The sequence below is a fragment of the Chionomys nivalis genome, chromosome 10, assembly GCF_950005125.1.
Source record: "Chionomys nivalis chromosome 10, mChiNiv1.1, whole genome shotgun sequence".
Taxonomy (NCBI): Eukaryota; Metazoa; Chordata; class Mammalia; order Rodentia; family Cricetidae; genus Chionomys; species Chionomys nivalis.
Genome location: NC_080095.1, coordinates 67,846,870 through 67,860,939, shown reverse-complemented (window position 1 = coordinate 67,860,939; position 14,070 = coordinate 67,846,870). Strand labels below are relative to the sequence as shown.

The window sequence follows — 14,070 nt, the reverse complement described above, 5'->3', positions numbered from 1 at the left end:
TTTCTTTCCAAGTTATTACCCAAGGTTCTGCCTTATGAATAGTGTCTGTGTTAATGATCAGTTGGCTCCACCGACAGAATAAAAGTTACCAACAGCAATATCAAATCCTGCAGCATTCTCTGCCACTCATCTTGGAGAACAGCGACCACACTGTTATCACAAGAGAACGTCGTATTCATTTTTACTCTCGGTGATCAGAACTCACTAGTTGTTTGACTATGTCAGGAACCTTAACTCCAACCTCATTGTGTAGACTTTGTCCTGCACATAAAGAGTTACAACAGCTTCTATGCCGTGCAGTACCACAGATAGACATGTTCTAGAAACAGTGCCTTGAAGGCAGCTTGCAGAAGGTATATGAGCTATAGGTTGTGGGGCTGCAGAGATGGCTCTGTGGTTATGAGCACTGGATACTCTTCTAAAGGACTTGGGTTCAGTCCTCAGAAACCACATGGTGGCTAACAGTCAGGTAATAATTGTCTGTAACTCTAATTCTCAAGGATCTGATGCTGTTTTATGGGCTGTATGGGCACTACATGCATGCCTCTGCCCTTCTTTTTATAATTTGAAGTAAGGATAAAGGCACGTTTCAATTTGCTTTATTTATTTATTAAATGACGTGTGTGCATGTGTGCACATGCTTGAATGCAGGGCAGAGTTCTGGAGCTGGAGTTACAGGGTGCCGAGAATTGCCCGACATGGGTGCTGGGAGCTGAACTCTGGTCTTAACCACTAAGCCACCTGCTCAGCTCCCATTTTACTTTATACGAATGTGTTCCAGACATTAAAACCACATCTGTTGCATCTTACATATGATATTTTCCACAAGTGGTTCCAGGATTCTAAACTGAAAGAATAAAAACATTTAGGGGGTCTTGGGGAGATAGCTCAGAGGCTAAGAGCATGCATTGCTTATCTCAGCACCCCACATCAGGCACAGTCACCTGCATCTCCAGTTCCAGGAGAGCTTCTATTCTCCAAGGGCCCCTGCACTCATGTGGACATACCAACGGACACACACACACAAGAAAAAATAAATCTTTGAAAAATATTTAGGAAGTATATTGTTTGAAACATTCTATAATCTTAGAAAAAAACAAGGGATAAGGCATGTATGTTAGGGGCAATTTTGTTCATGCCTAATTTAGTAACTAAACCAATTAACCAGCAACAAGTTTCAGTATAAGTCAGAGGAAGGAGGTGACTCTTCCATAGTGGATGACCTGGGGAAAACAGCATCTTTCTTTCTATAGTGCTATCTTCATTATAGATATGAAAATAAAATGTGTATATTGATGGGTTTTTAAAAAAGCTACGAAAAGCAAAGATGAAGTAATTTCCAAATCTACAATTTTTCTGCTTCCCCCATCTGTCATTGTTTCTAATTATTAATCTTCCATAAACTTGGACTGCCCTTTTCCACAGGCGCCGCAGGCGGCTTTGTAAGGAGAATTCTTGAACTCCATATAGGGCTGTGAGTCAGCATTTTACACAGGCATAAAACCAAAATGATTTAAAGTAAGTAATGTAATCTTTTTGAAAGAGATGCGCATGTCCTTGAGGAGATTTAAGAAAAACTGGGGTTTCTAAGCTTATGAATAGTTTATCACATTTCAACAACTGCATTGTGAATCAATAAAGCAGAAGTTAAGAATAATGAGCTCAAGTTATTGATTCTCAAGTTTCAAAATAGAACAGTACAGGAAAGCTATAAAAAAAGGAATTTCGGGCATGTGTGCAAGAGGAATTTAAAATGTCAGAACAGGTCAAGGGACATCTAAGACACCAGGAGAGTCCAGTGGCGTCCTCAGATGTCTAAGTCTGCTAATTAGAAATATTTAATTTTCAATTTAAAAATACCTTAGAGTTTTTAATATTTATCTTTACATTTTATTTATATGTATCCTTGTGTACCCGGGAGCCCTCCAATCCCCCAGAGCTGCAGGTGCAGACGGTTAGGACCCATCGTGCTGGGCACTGACTCCAGGGCCTCTAGGAGTGCAGCAAAACCTCTTCACTACCGAGCTATCGCTATCCACAGTTTCCAATCTTAAAAACATATTTTAGAGTAAAGGCTGAGGGGTTTGTAAAAACCAGTGCTGCCTTTTACAAAATGACTCATTTATGTTCCCAGTTTCTTTATTTTTTTAAAAAAGGCTGTCCTTGACTGGCTAGGTAGACCAGGATGGCCTCCAAGTGACGAAATCTGCCGTCTCTGCCTCTGAGCATTGGGATGGGATTAAAGGAATGTGTCACCATGTCCAGCTTGGATCCAGGATGTTCTTGCCGAAACTTTGCAGATCTGTGCCTTCAAGAGGTAGGGGACCAAACCTAAGTCCAGTCCGGTCCTTTTATACCATGAGGCAGTCGTGGAGAGAGTCTTTCAAAACTCGATTAGGTGCGTGTATGGTCCATTGGTGTCCAGATTTAACACTTGCCTGTTGCCGTAAGTGCCATGCGCCACTACAACCCCCGCTTCGGCACACTTGCTGTTGGCGGCCAAGGCTTTCTCACACAGACTCACGAACTGGGAGTACAGTGCCAGGCCTTCCTCCTTCCCGGAGTTAGCATGATACTGCATGGTTTTTCCTTTCACCCTGCCCCCGAGGGTGGCTTGAGGGATGATGAGAACGTCGCCAGGCAGGTCCAGGATAGAGACAAGCTTGCCGTTTTCCGTTTCACTTAATTTCACATTTAACAGCGTATTAACTGGGTAGGGAAAAAAAGGTAAAACATTTTGAAGTGAAAAACAAACAAGAAGAAAATCATCAATCTTTTACTTGATTACCAAGTTTCATATTTAAAACCTAGTTTTAAAACCTAGTCTCTGTAGGCTTAAAAGAGCTTCGCTAAATGGCACAGCCCTAGAGTGCGCATGTGCGCACATGCGCATATACACACCCCAGAAAATTCTTAATTTCATACAAAAAATACCAAGGTGCTTCAAATCTGACCCAGCGATCAGGCCCTCCCACACAGTTCATCCAGAAAGGTCTACATTCAAAGAATTAACTGTACACTAGAACCCTGAGTATTGTTGCCTCTGGGGAACACGTGAATGTTTGTTTCTCTGATCCTTTTATTTCATAAGCAAATATCAACTGGTTCAAATCCATTATAAACCAGATGATTTTGTAATTTCACAATTTAAGGCAATATTAACATGGACTAACATTTTATAAACAAGGCCTATTAGGGAAATGCAAATTCATTATTACAAAAGAAAAGTAAACAAAAGATACAGAGCTATTGGCAGCATAAATGTATATGTGTATCTGTATGTGTATATAAGGGAGGCTGGAGGGAAGACTCGGTTGTTAAAAACTCTGACTACCCTCCCAGAGGACTGAGATTTGGTTCCCAGCATCCACATGGCAGCTAACAACAGTCCCTGACTCCAGTAGCCAATGCACTATTGTGGCCTCTGCAGGCAACACACTCACATGGTATGCATGGTATGTAGGCATATGTGCATGCTATTATACAGAAAAACACTGTCTTGAAAATCAAAAAAAAAAAAAAAAAAAGGAAAAAAAGAACAGAACAGGTAATAAAGCAATTCTGTAAGCCTCACACTCCTGTCCTCTGAAAGGCAGCCTTTCACCTCAGGCAGATCGATCTCTGAGTTCCAGCCCAGCCTGGGATTCAGACTTATTTAAGGCATGTTTTCTGGTCTGGTTGATTTTATCACTACACACTCTGTAGCAACCATCAGTAGGGACTTGGTTATGATCCTAGTCTACAACTCACGGTAAAATCAGCCAGTTCCTAACCTCTGCTGCAAGTCCCATCTCTTCTCAATTAGCTAACATCTCTCTTTAAACACCTTTGTAGTCTTTGTGCGGAAGGTCTCTACTCACAGCCAGCGGCCCTGCCAACTACATCTCGGGAGGACAGGAACTCCCAGAGCACGTCCCTGCAACCAGCATCACTACTTAGCTAGCCAGGCCTCAGGCTTTGGCAGACTGAGTTAACAAGTCCGGGTTAACAGCAGTCAGCAGTAATACCATTTTTATTATATTTTCACACACCTCCCTCTACTGGCTGTGACTGAGAACTCACATGTCTGTACGTAAAAATAAATACAACACAAAGACAAACAGAAATGAGACGATATTAATAGCATGTTAGAAACTTAAAGGATGTAATTTGGGTTATTAGATTCCCCAATAACACAGAGATGAAATCAAGCTTTGACAGACCCCCCAACCTACTTTTATACTGAAGATGAACTGAGGAAGAGTCTATACACTTCTATGTTAGCTACGGTACTTCAGACTTCATAGACATAACTGGTTATGTCCATGAAGGTCTGATCCATGAGTAAGTATGAAGTGGGCTTTAAGAGAACCTCATCACACCGATTCACTCATGGACTAGAGAGACGTACAAACTAATCTCTCAATATATGTTGGTTTGTTAAACTATTTGCTAAAAGACAGGGAAGGTGTTCTCTTTGTTTTCAATAGTCTTACACATGTGTTTAGAGGGAACTCATAAAGACAAAGGTAGAAAGATAGGTTTAGTCACTATAAAACAAAATGCAGCTTGGGTTTGGTGGGCTTACTTTACCCCATTATGATTAAGACATCATAACAACTTTGCAAAGTCAATCGTTTTTGTTTGTTTTGTTTCTTCAAGACAGGATTTCTCTATGTAACAATCCTGGCTGTCCTGGAACTCCCTTTGTAGACCACGCTGGCCTCAAACCCAGAGATCCACCTGCCTCTGTCTCCTCAGTGCTGGGATTAAAGGCGTGTGTTACCACTGCCCGGATACAAATGACCAGCATCTTATTTTGTATTTGAAGCATCTTACTACAGTCCTTTGGCCAACAAAGATGACCAAGGTAAAACACTAATTTAGGCAAATGAGCAGAATATTTGACACCTCCACATTAGGACCTGAGAAAGACCTCTAGCACATGAGCTGTATCTCCTTTTCTTAAGCCTACAAAGGCTCCTTATCCCCCAGGTTCAGATTCCAGACTTTGAGTTACTCGCTTTCCATCCCCACCTGTTTTCATGCCTTGACAAAGTCGTCAAGCAAGTCTGACTACCAGTGTAAAGTTTCCTTTGACTTTTTGACTAAGGTGCTGTCAATGGGCTACCTGCCCAAGAGTTTCATTTTCATTACTCTGATCTTGTCTAGATTAACTTCTGTAAACTCTAACTATCTGTTTGTATTGTTTTTCCTTTGGTGGCATGGCCAGCTCTCTTGTTCAGGCTGTCCTCACAGCCCAGGATCAAGGGATCCTCCTGTCTCAGCCCTCTGTAGCTAGAGTGATAGGCACATGCTACTGTGCTCAGCTTAAATTACTCACTACTCTAACACGTGCCGTACTTTACCAATGAGGAGCACATAAACTACCCCCAATCTTAGGAATAGTTCCATTATCTCAGGTTTATTTTTGAGCATAATCTTTGAACCAAACACTGCCTTGTAACAGCGTGTGATGTGATTCAGTCCATCTGAACCCGTGGAGTTATCTATCACAAGGAATGTGCAGGGTGTGGACCATACAGGATCCTGGAAAGCTGCAGCAGCTAAGTTAATGCTTTGTGATCCCTGAGCATTTACTCTGTTTTCTCTACCCTAAGAGGAAGTGTGGCTGTGATGACACTAAGTTTGGTCAGGAGAACTATATTTATATATTGACACAATAACCTACATAAATGGTTGCCACAAATTCTCCTATATCAGTGACATAAGGCTGAGTTGTCTGGATTTGACTGGATACACATATTGTACATACATGGTCATCTACTGCCCCATTAGGGATGCTCTTATGTGATGGGGAGAGGGATGGGACCATGGGGGATGAGGGGAACAAGAAAGGGTAATGGGAGTAAATAAGGTCAAAATACATGATATACATCTGCAGAACCTGTAATTCTGTAAGATAAATATTAACACAAAGCAGCACAGCATTAGCTGGAACTCTGTGGCCATTCTGCTCTCAGAACCGTCCATGCTCTGTGCAGAAGCGTGTTCTGCATACGGGGTTATGTATTTATCTTCCAAATCAGTCTACAACCACCCGCAATGCTGTGATATTTTCAAAGAGTTCTGCCATATGCACATGCACATTCTTTAGATTTTACAATAAGTAATATAATTAATATACCAGCACAATCATGCTTCTTGGGGCTGCAGAGATGGCTCAGTAGTTACGAGCACCTGCTGCTCTTCCAGGGAACCCGGGTTCCAGTACCAGCAGCCACACACAGCTCGCAACCCCCTGTCACGTGGGTTCCAGGGGGTCTGATGCCCGCTTCTGGACTCTGAAGGCATCGTGCACGTATGTGGTAGACATACATGCAGGCAAAACACCAATACATATTTAAAAAAGAAGAGAAAGAACCAACCAACCACCCACCCCCTGCTCCTGGAGCTGGGCCTGCAATTACTCCAGAGGCGTGGCAGATAGACTGTACATTCAATGCCCTTCTAGGACAGAAGGAACTGAAGGTCAGTTGGGTAAATTGTCAAGACCTCGATTTAAGATTTTTAAGAAAAAAAAATAAAAAACCTTGTTTACAAAGAATTAGGTCTCATTATGGCATTTTTTTTTTAATTCAAAATGTTCTTGTTTGGATATTAATTGCTAAAAAGGCCTTCGTGTGTGGTGGAACAGGCTCCACTTTCTTAACTCGTTCTAGACCCTGGCTGCAATCCCTAGCACTACTGCAAAACAAAACAAAAAAGTCAAAATAAAGTAAGTTACGCTTCCCACCTGAGGTTATAGGTGAGCGGCAGAGCTCTTGCTCAGGGGGTACTTCATCTGAGGCTCAACCCCAAGCCCCTCAAACCAAAACAAAGTCCCACCAAAGCCAGCACAGTGGTGTTCGCATTCCGCTCATATGCTCACTGACGGCCTCATCTTTGCACCTTTATTCATCCTACATCATAAAGAGCATGAACCCGACACCCCACACCCCCTCACCGTGAGAAGAGAGAAAACGCATACCCATCTTGGGAAGAAGCTCTTTGTCCGCCCCCTTGAAGAAGCACACATAGATCACCAGGCCTCTCTGGATCTGTGAGGAATCACCACAGGAATCTACATTAGGAAGGCGTCTACAGAGGAATACAGTGAAGGGGGAGCATTTCACAGTGTTTCCAAGCGTGGGGTTAAAAGTCAAGGGAGAAAAATAAAAATCATTTTGAATTCTAAGTAAATTATGGGACACCAAACTCTGTCTTGAGTTTTAATCACCATGATTATTTATTTCAGAGGAGCTTTCAGCCAGCCGCCTCCATACCACGGGAGGCTGGCAGGAACAGTCTGCTTGCGGGCTGACCTATCCAACACCAAGTGCGTTTCCCTTGTACCACACAGGGCTGGTGACTAGGGGCAGGCTCACGGATGTCTTTTGATGCTCCTCTTTATTTTCCCCTAAGTTGTTTATTTAAAGAGAGCAGTATTTCCGATTTCTACAAACTCTAGGAGACTGCTTTTTCTGTTACTGTGGCTAACGCCTTAAGTAAACCCAATGATTAGGCCTTGAAAATTACATTTACGCTAATAATTTTATATGAAAACGTTGGTTGTTATCAGGAATATACACTTATTCATCGTATGTAGTGACTTGGGTATTTTTTACTAGTCCCTGTAAGACAGGCTACAAGAAAATAAAAGCGGTGCTAAATGACTTAGACGCTACTGTTGAAGGAATCGCTGGGGCTGTGATTCCACATTAATCTGCGTGACTCCAGACACCTCACTTGATTCAGGAGCAGCCACAAAGATTAAAGGAGTTAATAACTGCACACTACTTACACAGTGCTGAGTTCACATTAAGTCTGACACAGGTGTTTATAAAACGCTATATAAAAATAAATTTAAAGGCAGAGGCACAGTTTACTTTACATTTTAGCTGCCAAAGCATTTTGCATGCTTCGTACACGATTGGGACTCAATTTAAGAGCTAGTGGCATTAACATTTAACTATATCTTTCTGGCTCTGTTGACCTAAATGGTTTTCTGTATAAGTACAGCTCTGCATTCATACTTGAATTACCTGGAAAAATATTTTTCTTTAATTACGTGTGTGCACGTGTATGTGTGTCTGTGTAAGGGTCGGATGCCTGTCAGATCCCAGGGGGCTGGAGTTGCAGGTCGTTGTGAGCCAGTATGTGTGCTGAGAACTGAACTCTGGTTCTGCTCAAGAGCAGCACTTGCTCTCAACTGAGGAGCCATTTCCACAACCCAGCAGGCATTTTTAAAAAAGGGCAATTGTACTTCTGGAGCAATAGGCGAGAACCTCCAATCCCATCTGTGGCTATGGGGCTGGCAAGGGCGTCACAGGAATCTACACTACCAGAAGTCTCTCCACCAACAGAATCTTGAGCACAAGTATTCCACACAGTCACACCTGGTACCTGGATGCAGGAATCAAATACGTAGTTATGACCAAAAACACCCACTTCCTAATCACAGCGTTACTACCTTCGAATGTTATTTTCTTTGAATTTCAATATTAGATCTTAACTTGCGTCCTAAAAATCCCTCTCTTCAAGTAAAAAAAAAAATGATTTCCCCTGAAGTTTCTTTGGTATACATTATAATACATTGGAAAGTAGGTTATTCCCACTGTGGCTTTAAAACGTTCAGTTCTCAGGGAGGAAAACATCCCTCTGGGACAGCCAAGTCTACATGAATAAAACTAAGGCAAGGTAACTTTTCAAATAAAATGCTATTAAAAAAAAAAATCAACTTTGCTAATAGACCAGAGTACAGGAAGACTAGCTACTGCTCAGCTCTCTGATGGGTGGGAGGGAAGGAAAGGGCTTTGAAACACCTTTTAAATTCTATAAACACAAAAGGACAGTTTGGAAGGCTGCAGGAAAATGAGATTCTGCATCAAGAAATGTGGGGGAAACAAAAATGACAAAGGATGGATTCTAAATGATTTGAGTTTGGAATTTATCACATCAAATGGCAACAATTAAAACAGGTATTTTTTTAGATATAAATTTTCAAAACCTCAAGGAAAAGTCCTAACACAAATACGGAAGAAAAAGAATTTGAGAAAAGGGAGATGGCGAAGATACTGGAAGATTGAGTGATTTATTATTTATTTACTTAAAGGAGGCTTTTCTCCACGTAGTCCTGGCTGGCCTGAAACTCAGTACGTAGACTTGGATGGTTTTGAACTACCTATGCCTCTTGAGTGCGGGGATTAAAGGCAATGCTGCCACCACACTCGGTGACATTAGAGTTTTTAATGCTTGGTTTAAGGTCACCCATATACACTTGGTTTAAGTTCATGATGACAGATCTATGTTAAAGAATGCTCAATATGAAGTCTAATTTAGTGGAGGTGAATGAGATTCTCTAAAAATTCTGAGTACAGTTCGGCGGGGCGGCTTACGCTGTTACCCCAACACTTAAGACAGATATAAGGCAGAAGGAGCATCCTCAGGTGGAGAGGGCTAGAGAGCCAGTGGGGCACAGGCCACCAGGAACCACTCCAAAGTGACATCGAGGCAGCCCAATATGGTGAGCAGACGGAAAGGGACACTCTTCCTCCCAGGAGAGAAGAGAGAAAGACCAGCACCACGGTGAGAGGAGGGCCGGGCATTACCTCCACCCACTGCGCCGGGGCGTCCCCGTCGGCCGGGCGCACTTGTAGATGAGCGTGCAGACACCGCTGCAGGAGCGCGCGGGCCTGCACCGTTTTGCTGCCGTCCGCCATGGCTCGGCTCCGCACTGCGCATGCACAACGCAGGCTCCGCCCGTCACCCGTGGCTCCGCCCTAGGTGAGTCCGGGCTCTGGTGAGTCCCGGCTGTGCAGTTGATCCACAGCGGGTCCCTAATCGGGATTCCCCCGATAAGCGAAGGGGTTTGTGTTTAGAGAGACTTTTTTTTTTCTTAATCTCAATCTAGGATATCTTGATTTTGGTTTGTTTTTGGAGGTACAATCTCCTGGTTGGTAATGGTAGCCCGTAGTTGAGGCTGACCTTGAACTCCTGACTCCTCCGAAAGCAGGGATTGCAGATGTGCACCCCTCTCCCACTCCCTTCGACTCTGCTTCAAATGTTTCGAAGAAACATTTTTCACTTGAGAAAGCTTAGGTTTCTAGATGTTGAATAGATGTATGTCAGAGTTAAGTCCATTCTGTGCTCATTATAAGGACAACGAGTGAAATCAGACAGAATTAAAGCTGTGGGTGGAATAGCCTTTCACAGAGGTCACCTAAGACTACTGGAAAATCATATTTACATTATGATTCATAACAGTAACAACATTACAGTTAGGAAGTAGCAATGAAAATAATTTCAGGGTTGGGGCTTCCACAACACGAGGAACTGTGTTAAAGGGGCGCATCATTAGGAAGGTTGAAAATCACTAAACTAGAGCTAGAAATCTCTCAAAAATATTCCTTGCCCATTCAATAAAGCAGTGCTGTCTTCTGTATCAGAAATGCTTCAAAACATTCAAAAATTCAAAATGATTCCGTAGTTGCAGAGGGGTATTAATAAGCTATGTGAACACACTTTTGGAGACCAGTTCTTTATTATTTCTTAAATTTTCATTAATTTTTATATATTTTAATTAAAATATGATTACATCACTTTTCTCCCCCAATCCCTCCCGAGTCTGCTCCCTCCATCTCCTTCTGTTTCTTCCCACTTACATTAATAACCCTTTTTCCAGTGGTTGTAGTCACATATATATGCATGCACAAATATACGAATACTTCCTGCTGAGTCTGTGAATATGGTTTCAGAACTGATCCCTTTGTATTGGGTCACCAGTTAGGGGGCTTGTTCCTAGGAGATGTTAATTCTCTCTCTGTGGTCATTAGCTCCCTGTAGTTCTTTGTCTGGGGGTGGAGTCTGCTAAGATGTCAAGTTGCCTTTGTTTGGGCTTCACTTATGCAGCCATTTCTATAAAAGGGTGTCTCACAGCAGACATCCTGGTATTCTGACTCTTACAATCTTTCTGCTCCCTCTTCTAAGAAGTTCCTGGAGCCAAAGATGCAGAGACATCTATGATATAGATATGATGTGATGTAGATGTAGCCATTGGGGCTGGGCTTCCCACAATCCTTTGGTGCCTGCCCGTGTCCTGGTGTGGCTTTCTGTGGTGGTTCCCATTTGTTGTAAAGAGAGGATTCTATGATGACTGTTAATAGTTACACATACCTGTAGGTATAAAGATAAGGTTTGGAATCATGTTGCTCTGGTGAAGTGGTATGTAGTAGACTCTCTTCTAAGACCTTTGACCTCAGACCTCACTACCCCCTGGAAAGCTGGCTGGGTTCTAAGTACCAGGAATTTCCCTTTTGTTGAGTGGATCTGAAGTTCAATTAGACAGTTGTTGATTATGACAGACTTGGGAGTGCCATGTATTGCACCTTTGTGGATATCTTGCTGTTCTGGTCATTGTGGTCACAGGTGTCACTGCTGGGTTGGACTGGTAATTGTCCCCCACCTCCTCTTTGGCAGCTTGCATAGCATTTTCTAGTAGTATGGAAGTTAGACAATAGAAAGGAGACTTTCATATTAGATACGGCTTGAAAAGTCTGAGTCTTGTATCTTAAGTGTACAGTGTCTTCAGCATTAGGGACTTACCTTCAGCCTTTGAGAGGTATCAAGGCCACAATAGTTTATGTTGTTTTGGAATTTCTTGGACTACTCCGATCTTATTATTTTGCATTTGTCTAAAATTATACACCATACATATAAGCACATATATGTACTTTAGTGAATACCACAGACTCACTAAACCCTCAGTACCAGGCATGAGGAATCTCCTTTTGGATGGAGGAGAGCAATTCTTTAGAACATATCCTTGGTAAGAATATTCTTCTCTCGGAGGTGACTGTTCACCAGTTACCGAACTTGATCCTCATACAATCCTACAACAGATTCTGATGCAGACAATTCTGGCTGTGCACAATGACATCAGATTCTGTGATCCATTTTCTTTGAGCACTTATTAGAATGTAAATAAAAGTAAACAGGACTTGGTTTTCTTTCCCACGAAATCTATTCCTCGAATGTGCATAGGATTAGCATTTGTTTTTCACAGATGTGGAGGGTTTAGCGGGGGAAATAATAGTGTTACCCTGATTGCATTACTCAGGTCATTGATTTGGGCTCAGTTGGCACAATATATTCATGCCCGTTGTTTTAGAAGATGACATCACTGAAGTGTCGCTCCCCATACAAAGTAGTGTGACTGGAGAAAATAATCCATGCATAATCAGTGGTCTTTTGTACACAAACTGAAGCTGCCTGTTGGCTGGTTATCTTGCAGCCTCCCTTACACTTTTAGTAAAAAGAAAACGGGAAAAAAAACCCTCACATTATCTCTAATGGCGGGGCTACGGGGGCTGCCACGTTGGGTGCCATTTGCTTGTGTAGCATTAACAAGTTGAAGGGCTTGTGCCTTCACCTGTATGCCACTGTAACTATGGAGTGTGTATTCTACCATTCAGATTGCATTTTTAAAAAATCAAAAGGAACATTGCTATAGCGACCCAAGCTGTGATCTGGGCTAAGTGAAGACCTGGGTGTCCATTTGTGTGTGAGTGTAGGAGACATGGAGAGCTATTGCCAACAGCGTGTGTGGTTCTCAGGCGTTTTTGCACAACAAGGAAGAAGAGGAATCCCTTTCTGTGGATAGTTTTTGTTTGTTAATGGTTGGTATCTCAAAAAAAAAAATCACCAATTACTTTTAAGTTTCCCATTGGGTGAGACTCTCTTGGGCTGAGGTTAGTAAGCATCTATCCTTGTATTCTTTCCTCCTGCCTGCAGAGGGCAGTAAAGAGTAGACAGTAAAGAAAAGCATTTTCTCTCTGTTTTATGAAAACTGCTCTCACAAAGAACTCTTGAAAGTAGGACATGCGTGCAAAGGGAGAGTAAAATGTGAACAAAGTGAAAAAGTACAAGTAGAGAAAATTAAATTACAAGTAAATCCACAGCAGTTTTTCACTGTAATTCTGATACCACATGTAGCAATGTTTTAAGTTTTTTGTTTGTTTGTTTTGTTTTTTGAGACAGGGTTTCTCTGTGTGGCTTTGGAACCTGCCCTGGAACTCACTCTGTAGACTAGGCTGGTCTTGAACTCACAGAAATCTGCCTGCCTCTACCTCAGAGTCTGAGGCCATGTTGGTGCCATGCAGATAGGGATGGCCTGTGCTGACATGGGGCAGGGTTTGGGGGAACTATGTCGGGTCTGTGACTCTACCGCAGTCAGGGTCTCTGGCTCCTGCTGCCATTGGGGGGCCACAGGATTGCTGGGGTTCTCTACTGTCACCGTATTGGAGTCCAAGGACCATGCTGCCGCTGGGCCCGTGCTGATTGGAGAGGCATAGGCTGCCACCCAAGTCCATCCGGGCCCAAAGTGCTGCTGCTGGCCATGTGTGGGTCCATGGTCCTGCCACAGCTGGGGTCTGTGCTGATGTCTGTTGCCCATGTTACCTCAGGAGCCTATGCAAACCATGAGTTGAAGTACAAGGGCCTCACTGAGCTGGCCCCACTCCTCACTGGCCTGAGGAGCACCGTCTGCCCCCCTCCTCCACACACCAGAGAGCTGATCCTGTCACTCACCTGTGGGGAGTGGCCCCAGCATCCCAGACTTACCAACTAACTCAGCCATCCTCCAACTACACATACAAGGTTTTGATTTGGCACACCCAAAAACCACCCCATCTATGACCTGCTGGAGTGCATGAAGGGACTGGTTCTATAAGCCATGGTCACACGGTCTACATGACTTGGGGCAACAGCGGGGTATCAGCAGAGTTTCTGTGGGTGCAGTATCAATGGTGTGCCCGGCCAGAGGTCGTACGTACTGCCCCTTTGCAAGGAAAGCTGAACTAAAGATTATACTGTGTGATACACTGCGGCTCCCAGTGCCACTAAGACCCTGCTCCACCACACAGGTAAGCCGTCTTACAGCCAGAGGGCAGCTGTAGCTCACACTCGTCACACTTGAACAAATGATGGCACAGGCTGTCGCTCGCCTACTTCTCCCAGGAGCGGTTTACAGCCTGCTTATACAACAAGCCGGCTACACATCGCTATGTACTTAGAGAGGCTTACGGCCAAACT

General features: G+C 43.2%; 1 protein-coding gene across 1 annotated transcript; it reads right to left on the bottom strand.

Annotated features, from left to right (window-relative positions):
* Window positions 1–533: 533 nt before the first annotated feature.
* Dtd2 (D-aminoacyl-tRNA deacylase 2) lies at window positions 534–9,708 on the bottom strand. Its single transcript, XM_057782866.1, has 3 exons — window positions 9,591–9,708; window positions 6,971–7,040; window positions 534–2,709 (listed from the first exon to the last, which is right to left on the bottom strand). Exons 1-3 carry the CDS (start codon window positions 9,699–9,701, stop codon window positions 2,384–2,386), a joined length of 507 nt encoding a protein of 168 aa, XP_057638849.1. The 5' UTR covers window positions 9,702–9,708; the 3' UTR covers window positions 534–2,383.
* Window positions 9,709–14,070: the final 4,362 nt, after the last annotated feature.